General features: G+C 41.2%; 1 protein-coding gene across 4 annotated transcripts in view; it reads left to right on the top strand.

Moving 5' to 3' along the window:
- Positions 1-14,144, top strand: part of RAP1GAP2 (RAP1 GTPase activating protein 2) — a 1,157,994-nt gene that overhangs the window by 1,083,847 nt on the left and 60,003 nt on the right. For all 4 annotated transcript variants that reach the window (XM_069761272.1, XM_069761274.1, XM_069761271.1 and 1 more), the window contains 2 exons: positions 3,212-3,367; positions 10,025-10,096. In XM_069761272.1, the coding sequence (XP_069617373.1) occupies positions 3,212-3,367; positions 10,025-10,096 (228 nt within the window). The remainder of the gene's footprint in view (positions 1-3,211; positions 3,368-10,024; positions 10,097-14,144) is intronic.

Here is a 14,144-nt window from a genome sequence, read left to right as displayed (position 1 = left end):
GGAATAATCTTTCTTGTGAGTGGCTTCTCGTTACCAATTAACGTTGGGTAGGATTTTAAGGAACAATAGTATTTAAAGTGAAATTTACTTCTGAAATTAATAACGTTACATAGTATTAGTGCTCCGTAGCGAGAGCTTACGAGAACAGTTATTATCACCATCATATTGATGTCTCATGCAACTACAGATGATGCCATTCATTTCAAGGTTTTTTCATAGCTTCTTTACAAGCGTTTTTAGAGGGGTGTGCCTTTTCTTTTACATTTTTGGCAGTTAAAACATGTTTTTGTTCTGAATCTCTATAGATGAGATTGTTGGAAAACTATTGAAAACTACCATACCAACAAACCTACTACAAAAAAAAACATTAATGGCAACAATGCAGAAAAAAATGCCAAAACACTGAAAATTTGTGTTTTTGGTAACAGAATCTCACAGAATGTACATTGTGTGAAACCAGCCTAAAGCTATGTTCACATTGGGAGTGGTGCGGCACGATGTGACAACACTGAGGGCTGCCTTTTGGAATACTTAGGCCTGATACATTCAAGGGAGAAGTGACGTCGGCCTTTGTTTTGTAAATTGCAGATTTGTTAAACTTTCACTCAGAACAACTCCTCCTCCATTTCTCATTGTCCTATTAGAGTGTTTGATGTCAAATGGTGATATCCCCAACGTGAGCTCCCCCCAACACATTTTTATAGTAAGTGGCGAGACTCTAAGGCTACTTGCACACTAGCGTCGTTTGACGCATGTCACAATGCGTCGTTTTGAAGAAAAAACGCATCCTGCAAAGTTGCCCGCCAGATGCGTTTTGTCTCCATAGACTTTCATTAGCGACGCATGCGATGGATTGCCACACGTTGCATCCGTCGTGCGACGGATGCGACGTGTTTTTGCAGTCCGTCGGGACAAAAAAAGTTGCTTGCAACTTTTTTTGTCCGTCGGGTCCGCTTTTTCCGACCGCGCATGCGCGGCCGGAACTCTGCCCCCTCCTCCCCGGACCTTACAACGGGGCAGCGGATGCGTTGTAAAACTGCATCCGCTGCCCCCGTTGTGCTTTTACTTCACAGCATGCGTCGGTACGTCGGCCCGACGCACTGCGACGGGCCCGTACCGACGCTAGTGTGAAAGTAGCCTAAGAGAGTGGATTTTGTTTTGGTAAACTTAACCAAGGAATGTATAATATGGCCTCGGGCTTTTAGTCATACGGGTTCAGCCGATGCAGCTTCAGTCACCGCTCTGTTCATAGTGAGTGGTGGATGTAACCACGCCCCGGCATGACTGCCAGCCGGTTCAGCATTAAAACCAGTGTTTAGTCAGTGCCGGAGTGTGGTTACAACTGAACCATCATCGACTGAAAGCCCAAGGCTGCCAGGAGGAATAAAGTTTGATTCCTCCTGGCAGCATGGCTCTCAGCTTATAGTGTTTTTTACATGATAGGTTCCCTTAACTAATGTTGATGATCGGCACTATAAATCCGCTGCACATGCTTCTTTCCCTAGTGATATGGACTGTTGGAAAAGTTTTTCCTGCAGCCAATAGTGGATTTCCATGCTTGCTTCATTTGAAAAGCTGGTAATCTTAACAAAAAAACAATTGTCACATATGTTATCAGAATTTAAAAAATGTGATAACTGTTTTGCAATTTTTTACGTTTCAATGGCTCGAAACCCCCCCAGAGATCTTGAATACTGCACACTATTACTCTATGTCATATATAGATGACTTTTCAGCAGTCACATTATCATTACATACAGGGTTAAGGCTCATCGCACGACCGTACTTATTGTCCGAGTGCTATCCATGAAAAAATGGACAGCTCTCGGACAAATGCTATTCAATGGGGCGGTGCAGATGAGCGTTTTTTTTTTTTTCACTGACCAAATTTGTTTGTGAAAAGACAGCAGCGTGCACTAGTGTCTGCCATAAATCGGTGCGCAAAGAAAATCCGATGCCATATTGAGATCTGATTTTTGTGGATACATTACATCTCTGTAACACAGGAAACTGTAACTGGTCTTATAAATATTAATAGCTGTTGCTGTGAAAAAATGTATTTCTTACGGATGACAAGTGATTTTTTTTATATGCTTGTGCGAACTTACTCTTATAATGACAGGGTAACACATCTACTTACAGTTGATCACACCGTTCACAATAGGGGCTGTCACAACCGGCTTCCACCTTCTCTTCACAATGATCTTTGCACAGTTAGAGCATGTACTGTAAGAAAATAGGAGCGGAGTTACAGTACTAATATCCATGGAATTATGAGATAATATTAGGCCTTGGTAGCCAGTGTGAAAATTGCAACATTTTTTATATAGTTAGTGATAAAAAAAAAATGCAAAAGAATTATCAGTGAAAAAAAGCACAAAATTAAAATAAAACCTGATATAATGGGTGATTCTCTAATGACACATTCCTGTTAGTGTACCTACCTAAAGAAAAGCAATCATTGCACTAAGTAGTAAGAGGAATGCAACCTCTAGTGTTAGGTAAATGCTGTATAAATGTAGTAGTCCGTACTGTCATAGATTTTTCTAGTCTGTCTAGAAAACTGATTTGTAGAGTTAATAGTCATATACTTAATTTCCAACTTACTTGTTAAATGGTGATCAGAGATTCTCTGACTATTGTCTGGCATCTCGCTGGGGTTGGACGCAGTAAGTAAGGTATATAGCCAAGAACTGACATTTCCAACTGAAAATTGCCAGTACAATTGGGCCAAATGAAAGTGTCCCTGGCAAGGCTACCCACCGTGACTTATCCAAAAGACATCATGCTATATTTAATTACGCAGAATACTTCAACCTTCAAAGATAATGGAGAAACCAAGCAAGCTATTCTTGAGTCATTTTAAGCTATGTTTACACGCAGCATTTTTTCAATGTTTTTCCCCATAGAAGGCAATGAGAAAATACAAAAATGCTGAAAAAGAAACACAGCCAACAGTTGCGTGTGAACATAGCCTTACAGTTTCAATCAATATGGTAACTATTTGATTGAGACTGTCATAAGATAGCAAAGATTTTGCACATGCAGAGATTTTCTCACATTGCTCGATGTTTGTGTCCAGTCTCATAAAGTGATAACATTAATCAGATCAGCGTCCACAGTGTGATGACTAAGAGGACTTGGGATCCCCAAATCTGTGATAGCCATTAGCCACATTGTCATCTGTTGTCTTACAATTATTTAATTTCAGCTGCAGAGGAAAAGACATATAGGGAATGATATAGTAGCGATCGTGTTTCAAGAAGACAACACCCCTTTCGTTCCTGACATGATTGCATCAAACTTTCTGCACGCCTACATAGTGGTGCAAGTGGAGAACCCCGAGACAGACTGTACAACTTATAAGGTATGGTACATATATACACACTTACTAACTATGCCTACTTTTATATTTGTTAATAATATAAAGGGATCTTTCAGCCCATGCAATCAATTGACATAAGTATAACTTACACACCTGTCCTGGGTATTTTTGTCTCCGCTCCCTTCTCCTAGATCTACTGCCTCCTGTTGTGCTCCACATCAGGGTTTGCAGGTTGTCCAGGGTGGATATATGACATCAGTTCCCCAGACCTATTTAAGGCCCCTTGACACCCACACCTTTTTCTTTGGGTTGTGTTTTAAAAATCTAATCTTGTTTGGGGTGAAAGCAAACTTCAATCATTCAAATATACTCACAATACAACAAAGTGGAACACAGGGGAGGGATATGTAGGATAAACCAAATAGGAGAGGATGAGAATAAACATGCAAACCAACTCCACACAGAAATCTCCTGAACAACTCTCCAACTGCCTACTCCAAACACTGAATTTCTTCTCCACCACCTAACCAGGAAGTTAGAACTATCACTGGCATTTCCCAAGTGCCCATGGCAAGCATATATACCAGAGGGGAGTGCCCAACACAGAACAGCTGAGACAATTCAGGAGGGAGAACTCCAGTAGATCAACTGAACTGAGTAACCTTTGCAATGACAGAGCAAGAAAAACCTGCATTCTTTAATAGGACAGGGAAGCAGTTCTAATCAGTGCAGAATTTTGTGTGACCCGACACAGCAATCTTCTGGCCCCTCTCTCGCATGGTATTCCCATGACACATTAACTCTTCTGGGAAACAAATATAAAACATAAATCTGATACTGGATATTTTCTATCAAATGCCATTGTTTGCAACACAGCCTCCATTTTAACAAGGCAAGGCACTACACAGTAGTACTCTGGAAACTACTCAGCAATTAAAATGATTTGCTTTGAAATATTAACTTTCACTATTACTAATGTCATTACAGTGCATCATAGCCTTCTGTCAAATAGTGTCTCTCTAAGTCATGGTTACCAACTGCAGCAAGTGACCTGGTGAAGTTAATCCAGCTGACTGTTCACCATTTCAGTTGACTAAAAGTAGAATATAAAAGGTGTCTAAAAAGTGACTTGTTAAAGGAGAATTGTGGGCAGTTAGGCACGGATGGTCTCTATTCTTGAATAATAAAAATGTAAGAAACTAAAAAAGGAAATGCCAGCCCTCTTCATTTCAGTGTCTAAAAGTAGTAATGGAGATGACATCCAAATTGCAGCCTATGGCTTCATTGCACCCACCTGACCTTTTTGTAGACTTGAACACTGTATAACAGGATATGAAGACAGAAAAGTGGGAATGAGAAATACTGGGTTTCTTTCGCGTTGACTAACCATATGGAATATTTTATGGAATATTTCATTCTTGTCCTAATTTCTGTATAGAGGAAAAATAAGCCAGCTCACCCGTGATGCATAAGCCAATCTTCGGGAGCACGGACCCCCTGTGTCCAGGCGTGTAAAGTCAAAAAAAGAAGGAATGTCCAGCTTCACCGAATCCGTAAAAAAGAGTTTTCTTTATTCACAAACTTTAAACATAGAGGATACAGACTTCAGCACGAACCATATAGGTAGGAATCTCAACGCGTTTCTGGAGACTAAGCTCCCTTAATCATGACATGTATCCTCCATGTTCAAAGTTTGTGAATAAAGAAAACTCTTTTTTACGGATTCGGTGAAGCTGGACATTCCTTCTTTTTTCTAATTTCTGTATACCAACAGCCTTGTTGTTTTCTATCATATTACTAATGTGGTTACACATGAGAGTGAGCACAAATTATACACTTATGATGAAATAAGATTATCATCACTCCTTAACATTGAAATTGCAAGACCAAGAAGAAAAAGTTGTGGGGTTATGGAAAACGCAGGATGGATAGACATGTTAATGAAATGGAAACAAATTTTTCAAACATCTCTATATATTTAGTACAGTTTATCCACAATTACTTGCCTTGGATGCTATCAATGAGATTGAACTTGTGCATAGAAATCATCAAAATCCTCTACTGGCAGCTTCCTTTGCAATTGCCAACAATGACGTCTAAGATGGGAGACAAGGCATGTAAGCGTGTGTATTTTTGCATGTGGCGCTTATACTCAATGCTGAATAAATCGAGATGGTTTGAAAATTTTGCTTCCATTTTTCTCATCATTTTCCTATCATTAACAATATGTAAATTGATTCTGAGATTTCCATACTTCGCAGACTTTTCTTTCATGGTGTTGCAATTTCAATGTTGAGGAGTGTATTTTATATGGTTGAATTAAGTGTAACATGACAGTTTAGATGATGGTGTGTGTGGTTATTTGGGATAAGGCAGTACAATAGGGTGTATTGTATATAAGCATCATTCCAGCCCTTTACCAGCCAGGAGTCAGATGAAAGGGGTTAAGGGACATAACATTTACTTATCGGTCACTTCAAGTGGTAGACATTTTGAAGGCATTAGAATTAACAAGTCAAAAGCAGCTGTTTCGCCCATCGCCTGATCATAACTGAATGTTACATCAAACTTGGAAAAACAGCGTTGCTTATCAGTGTACATTTTCTTTCTCTACATATGGCAATTGAGAGGAATTAGGGCCCGGCACTGACAGGAGGAGTGGGTGGCACATAAGGTTTACAGCAATAAAACAATAAACCCGAGCTCACGAGAGGAAGCCGCTTAGATCTCCACAAACGTATTTCTGGGGCGGCATTGTTACAATAAATTGCCAGTTTATAGGAAGAGTTACAGAATGTGCTGCTTGGTGATGCGTCCTTGGAAGAACAGATTGGCTGGTGTAGAACTGTTAATTGTTTCCAAGAAGCAGCTGGCTTTAGCCAGACAATATTCTAGTGCAAATATTATTTGAAGACAGGAACTTCCCCCATTAGGATGGTTGCTGGGCAGAAGCTCACACAGGCATATTACAAAGTCTGGTTTATTAGTGGGAACTGTTGCTGTATGAAGATAATGGAGAGGAGGTGTCCCTGGCCACAGCGTAATGGTCTACAAACTGGAAAACCATATGCCAGACTTAATTTTATTGACCTGATGATTTAAAGGATCAGAAAATACTAGAATACCATCTGTCCGTACATGAAAACACATGCATACAATCAGGTACATTAATGTGTTCATGTCTTGGTATGGATTGTCTTCTTCTGGATATATTTTTAAGCAAATTAGGAGAAGTGGTTTCCTTCTGAAGTGTTCAGAAATGGTATTTCAAGGTTTGGGTTCTCCAATGTTGTGGGAATAGTTCTTTACAGCAGGAAATTTTGCACAACAAATATCAGGTATCTGATGTCTATGGAAAAAGAGTGGTAATAATAGTATACTTAAAGTGGGTTTCAGTGGTCGCCCATAAACTCTTATCGTGGGCCGTTTTACGGTACTTTTCTGCATTATAGAAATTGTAGTACACTATGGTTCCAAATACACCGATAAACAGGTATGCGGACACATACCGGTCCAAAATGTACTGGGCATGCACTGGATGCATTGGTCCTGTGGACAAGTTAGCAAGATAAAGTAATTCCAGAGACCTTCCTGATATATACCGCCAATGTAGACTTCAAATTAGATATTGATACAATGTAGAACCTTAGCCCCAAGGTCTCCAAAGCTAACGACATGCCAGCATTTTCCAATCACGTTTACTCACAATAGTTCTTAAGTTCTCCTGCCTTAGGTGTCCTGAGAAGCTCTGCTTTTCAGGTCTCTCAACTTAGACACTTATGGCTTGTCCATAGAAGTTCTGGAGCAAATGGAAAGGTGGTTACACTCAATTGAAGTACAGAACTATGAAAAAGCTGATTAATTTGCCCCATTCTCCTAATGTGACTGCTGACGACACCATGGCTTGCCAAATAGGGGTCAGAGGTGACCTCAAAGAGGCGTGTAATTGAAGACCTGCTTCTCCAGTCCGTCCACCATGACAGGAGGCTTTGTGTGCTGAAGTGGAATATTTAAAGTCATAAGTTTAATGCAATAATCAAGTTGTAGACTAAGCTAGGACTAATACAATGTAGTAATTTCCTGGAAACATCACTAATGAGTTTACTGATTGTATAATTGTTCCATTTAACTCTATCTCTACTGTTGTGGGATGAGAACTTTTTTTTAAAAAACATAGTTTTATGAGCTTCAGCCATTCATAGCTGAAACTGCACAGCTGTCATACATATGCATCTAAATACAGTGAATCGTCTCCACAAGATCACAATTGTGAGAAGACCGCTCCGTATTCAGATCGACAGCTGTGCCCTGATCTTCTCTGTGCTAGAGGCTCGGAGCAGAGTAGCACAACATTCGGCTCCTGCTCGCAGCAGAGCAGGAGCCGAGGGTCATTAGCATATCATATCCATTGCATTTGCATCGGACACCATACGCTAGTGTGACTACAGCCTTATCCAAGTGCGAGGATAGTGTGATCTGATTCTCTTGGATACACTCCCTGACAGAAGTTATGTCGCTTATCTATGTTATGTAAATAAAAGCTTATAACTAGTGATGAGCGAATATACTCGTTACTCGAGACTTCTCGAGCACGCTCGGGGGTCCTCTGAGTATTTTTTAGTGCTTGGAGATTTAGTTTTTCTTGCCGCACCTGAATAATTTGCATCTGTTAGCCAGCATAAGTACATGTGGGGATTGCCTAGCAACCAGGCAACCCCCACATGTACTTATGCTGGCTAACAGATGTAAATCATTCAGCTGCGGCAAGAAAAACTAAATCTCCGAGCACTAAAAAATACTCGGAGGATCCCCGAGCATGCTCAAGAAATCTCAAGTAACGAGTATATTCGCTCATCACTACTTATAACCTGACGTTAAATTCATCCATTGGTTGTATAAATTATTCTTTTTAAAGCTGAAACCCTCCAAAATGTGGTTTAGGTTAAGGAAATAAATTGGCATCAATGCAGAAATATTGATCAGTTAATGGACACAGAATGGTCAGATTTTGGCAAGACAAAAGTTTTGTCGCCCACAGAAAGTAATGTGATATTCAAACAAATAATTAACTTAAAAATACAAATATATGTTGCATAACATTGGTGAATGAAGTTGTGGTGCTATTAGAGTCATATTTAATATTTTGTGTGACTTCCATGAGCTTGAAGGACTGCATCCATGATTTATACAATATTTCTGCATTGATGCCAATTTATTTTCTTAACCTAAACCACATTTCGGAGGCTTTCAGCTTTCAAAAGAATAATTTATACAACCAATGGATGAACTTAACGTCCGGTTATAAGCTTTTATTTACATAACATGGATAAGCGACATAACTTCTGTCAGGGAGTGTACATTTTTCCATCTTCTCCATTCTGTGAGTCCGCGGAAATTGGATTGCATTAAGATGCCATCCAAGTACAGTCTGAAGACTTCAATGCACCCGTAGACTTAAATAAGTGCTTGCCATCGAATTTGTGCTATAAATTGCAGCATGTTGCTAATTTTTTTTAATGCCAAATTATTATTAGAAAATTAGAAAAAAACACTGATTAACACTGCCCCATAGAATAACATTGGTCTGAGCGCTATCTCATAAAACAACAGATAGCACTCAGCCAAAGAATACGCCCCTTGGCTAAGGTCAAGCATCCAGTATTAGGTCAGTATTTCACATTAGTATTTGTAAGCCAAAACCAGGAGAGGAACAATCAGAGGAAAAGTGTAATAGAAACACGTCACCACTTCTGCATTTATCACCCACTCCTAAAAGTCCTAAAGTACTGACCAAATACTGGATGTGTGAACGTGGCCTTACACTGTCTGTTGCTGGCTGCAGAATGAGTTAGTTAAGAATCCATCAGTGGGGTTTTCTGCTGGGAGAGTTTGTAACTCTTTTATCTGTCTTTTTCTAGCTCCTTTTTAGCTGATTTATGACCACATGGAAGTTGATCTGAACTTTGTGGCTGTAAATCAGCACAGAGGAGTTCCGAGAAAGGGCTCCCTCACACCACCGTATTATTGGTGTGAATATGAACCAACAAAATATCGGATCGCACTCGGACCAATGATATGAGCAACATTTTAAATAAAGCCCTATTACACAAACAGTTTTTATGACAAATTGCATTTATGTAAAAACAAAAACAAAATTGTCCCCAAAGGTGTCCATTTCCACTAGTTAAGTCATTCCCTGAGTGATTTACAGCAACAAGCAAAAAGAAGCAGAAAACTGTATTTTAATTAAATTTCGAAAAAATCTATATTTCTAATAAAGCAGTTTACGAAAGTCGGGATACAAACTTTGCACAAAAATGTTGTTACAATTCAAGAAGTTTTATTCCAGAATTCTGACAAAAACTGCTTGATGAATGAATTGGCCCCATAAAATTTATACTTAAAATGCTGTACAATAACAAATTATATTGTGATACCGTGTTAGCCAGAAAAATCGATGTGAATATTTTTCTGCCCAATGATGACAGAAGTATTCTAGGAGTGATACCTTTATTGGTTAACCAGAAAATAATGTTTGCAAGCTTTCAGAGCTCCTTCTAGAAGGAGCCACTGTGCTCTGAAAGCTTGCGAACATATTATTTTCTGGTTAGAAATATTCACATACTTAAAATACAGAAGTCTAAGTATGTTACAAGCATTGTTCATGCGTTTTTTTTTTCATCTTTTGTTCTCATCCAGGTCTCAGTGACTGCGCGAGAAGATGTTCCGTCTTTTGGGCCCCCACTTCCTAATCCACCAGTATTCCAAAAAGTAAGAGATGTAAATGTATGCACGCTTTGTGGGGAGACATAAGGCGCGGGGAATTCATAGCTATTTCTATCATGATAAACAATCTCCTGCCGTACAGTAACATTCATTGTATTCCACAACATCAGATGTGCAAACAACATGAACTCAAGTCTCCATTATAAATAATCCATAATTAGGTGCCATACTTGTGGCTGTGGGTTATTGTGCCAGTCGACTACAGTATATATTAGAGCTGCATTTCTTAATATATTCAGTATACTGGTTTATAGGTTATTTTAAATAAGGTGAAACAACCCCAACCAAATGTTATTAATCTGTGTTCATTTTTCCAGTAAAGATTATGTTGTATTGTATGTAGGTGAAAAACCCTTATAATACTAACACACAATAAAAAATAAATTATGAAATGGCATTAAAACTATTTTATGAGCTCAAATGGTGCCCAAAAAAAGATTGTGTAAATTGTACAATGGTTTTATTACTCTCTGATATATCTTTGTGAATGTATTTGCATTTGCTACTCACCTGTCCCGGATATTCTGTGCTCTGCTTCCTTCCTCTTAGTCCGCTGCCCTCTGTTGTGCTCCACATCGAGTTTTGCATGTTGCCCCGCATGGATCTATGATCATCTTCCTTGACCTATTTGGGGCCCATTAGCACACACCTGTGTCCTTAGGATTGAGTCTCTAGACCTCTGTTTGTTGCGCTCCACCTTCTGTGCATACTGTGCTTTACTTGGTTCCATCCTACTGGGTTCCACTTCATCTGTCATGCTGCTCCTGAGATTCCTGAGTGTGCTAAGTCTTGGCTGTCCTCGTGCCTTCCTGCTTGCTGCATGAAGGTCCGAGGTCCATGTGCCCACCCAGACTTAGGCTTAGAGGATTCGGTTCACCTATTGAGTCAAACACTATCAAGCCTGTTCTTAGCATTTTGTCTGTTTTCAGTATCTTTTAGATCTGGGTCTACTCGGGAATGTCTATCTTTGGTTTGCCCTTTTAAGAATGGTCACACTTCTATTCCCTTGAAGTGCCGGTTACTCAGCAAGGTTATGACAGGTCCTGGTTGACCATTTCTTCATTGGTATTCAATGGGCTAGTTGCACTTTATTATAAGCTATTTTTTTTTTTATCATAAACTAGTATTTAAAGTTTTTCAGTGATTTGGTTGATCAAGGGTACCGACACCTTTATTTATCTTTTTAGAGAATTGTATTGTAAAAATAATAAATTATTAAAGCGAACCTGCATTTTATACCCAAACTAATGGCATATAAAATGTTGATTAATTCGTTATCATAGAAACCCGTTTTGCTGTTTTAGAGACATCCATAATGTTAAATGTATGCTAATGAGGTGCAAGTGCATTGGGGTTTACCATTGCACTTGCAGCTCTCCCTGTTTCCTGCCTGAAGCCTGCCTGAAGTCTGCCTTCTGTCTCCAGATTACTCCTGTTTTAGTGACCTGTCAGTCAGAGACAGAAGGCAGGAAATGAGCAGAGAATAGGAAGAGAAGCTGGAGAGCTGCAAGTGCAATTTCCAAACCCACTGCACTTGCAAGTCATTAACATAGAATTTCAACTATGGATTTTTATAAAATAGTAAAACAGATTTCCAAGAAAGGCAGTGATTTAATCAGCATCAAAGCTCCTTTATATACATGTCATTAGTTTGGGGTTTTACATTCTGAGGACAAGCTCTCTTTAAACCATCTCCTATCTTACCCTAAGTTCACATTTGCGTTGTGCGCCGCAGCGTCGTCGCCGCAACGCACAACGCAAACAAAAACGCAGCAAAACGCATGCACATGCGGCCCCATGCGGCGCCAATGTTAAAGATAGGGCCGCATGACGCATGCGTTTTTTAAAAGGTCGGCGCCGCACAAAAAATCCAACATGTTGCGTTTGCCGCGCCCAGACAGGTGCGCCCTAACGCCGCATGCGGCGTAAAACGCAACACAACGCATGCACATGCGGCCCCATGCGGCGCCAATGTTAAAGATAGGGCCGCACGACGCATGCGTTTTGTTGCGGCGGCGACGCTGCGGCGCAAACCGCAAATGTGAACGTACCCTTAGCCCGGATTAATATAGTATACATCTAACTTTTTTCTTAGAGAACAGTACAGCTTCTGACATCTTGATTGTAGAACTCACTTTAGGCTGTCAGTAGGTTCTGGTTACCTACGTGTTCCAATATTGCCTTGTTTGAACATCTAAAATAGAAACGTGATTAGATTACATCAATCAGAAGATGTTCTGTAGGGCATTCAAAACATTGAGCAGGATGATGGAGAGACACAGTTGCAGGTACAAGGCACAGGAGAGGCGACAGACTGGGCCTGATGCAGTAGCATGCAAGTCACAGGTAGTGTGTCATCTCTAGCCAACTTCCGCGATGTCTACAGATGGTAGATTTGCATTGTCTATGGTAACAATAGTAGAAAACATGCTGCTAAGAAAACCTATTGGATACAGCCAGTGCTTTCCAGGATTGAAGATGTGCATGGTCCATTCAATCTACAATTGATCATAATTGAGTTAAATGCTAAAGTTTGTAAATGCAGAAATTTGCAATTAGGAATTATTTTTATCTAGCTCAGTGGTAAAACTGTACTGTATTGGGCTGTCTGTGGGATCTCCCAGGAAATAGAAGTGATCACCTAGTTATGTGCGTTAGTCTTGTACAGCATGCGAGGTGGGTTATTTTCCTCCCAGATCTGCATTTGTAGAGAGGTTGACCAGACCACAGGTACCTGCATGCCAGGTCCAGAACTAGAGTGGCTGCATCCACTGTTCCCGGGGGAAGCCTGAGTGAGGCGGACCTCCCCCTATGGCATGAGGGAAGCTCTGGAGAGGAGGGTCTTCCTGCTGTGAGAGAGGGGTGGACGGAAAGAGGAAAAAAGCGTGCGAAGCAGAGCAGTGTGGGGCCAGCACAGAGCAGCGAGGAGCATGTCCTGCTTCCCTCTACAGAGAATGCTGCAGCAGGCCTGAAGGACTGGGGCTGCTTCATTGAGGGGTGTAGTGTGCTCAGCCACAAACAGTAGAGTGAGAGCCGGGCAGAGCAGAGCCATGCAGAGCAGAGCCATACAGAGCAGAGCCATACAGAGCAGAGCCAGGCAGAGCAGAGCCATACAGAGCAGAGCCATATAGAGCAGAGCCAGGCAGAGCAGAACCATGCAGAGCAGAGCTATGCAGAAAAGAGGTGTGCAGAGCCATGCATACAGAGCGGAGCCAAGCCGGGTGTCGCAGTAGCCACAGAGAGGAGTGCTCTGACTGAGAGCATTAGCGCCAAGCAGTTCAGTGTCACCTGCCGCCACCAGCGGGCACCCGGGAGAGCGGGACGTGCGGTGTATGTCTAGTGACTGCCAGAGAGAACCAGGTGCCATACACTATGTGACTGTGAGTGCCGCACATGCGCTGCCCAAGAGAGACCACATACAGAACTGATATTTGCACCCTGAAGTGGACAGAGAATAGTTGTCCTGACCCTTGGTATCCGACCACATCAGTAGACAGTTAAGGAGCCTTGTTGGGCTCATACAGGTCTGTGGCCCATACTTCTATTAGCCACATCAGTATATGGACAAGGGGCAGTGGAAGGTACCAGAGACCGACCACTGTCATCAGAAGACGGGGTATTGTGTGCTGCACTCCATTGGTAAGGACACCGCGGCTGCCGTTACCGGCGCTATAGAATACGCAGCAGGAGCTGCAGTGTTTGGACTTCTTGTAACCCTTGCTACTGTATTGTCGTTATTTGTACTGTCGTACTTCAGTTTGCCACTTAGGCCATGTTCACACAATGCGTTTTTTACTGCGGAACCGCCGCGATTTTGCCGCTGCGGGTCCGCAGCTGTTTTTCATGCAGGGTACAGTACAATGTACCCTATGGAAAACAGGAACCGCTGTGCCCACATTGCGGAAATTCACTAAAAAAGCTGCGCTGAATAGCTGCGGTAAAAAAGAAGGACCATGTCACTTCTTTGTGCGGAACTGCAGCGGTTCTGCACCCATTGACCTCCATTGTGAGGGTCAAACCCGCAGTAAAACCC

Source organism: Ranitomeya imitator, chromosome 3 (genome assembly GCF_032444005.1).
Source record: "Ranitomeya imitator isolate aRanImi1 chromosome 3, aRanImi1.pri, whole genome shotgun sequence".
Taxonomy (NCBI): Eukaryota; Metazoa; Chordata; class Amphibia; order Anura; family Dendrobatidae; genus Ranitomeya; species Ranitomeya imitator.
Note: the sequence above shows the minus strand (reverse complement) of the source record. Positions and strands in the feature narration are given on the sequence as shown.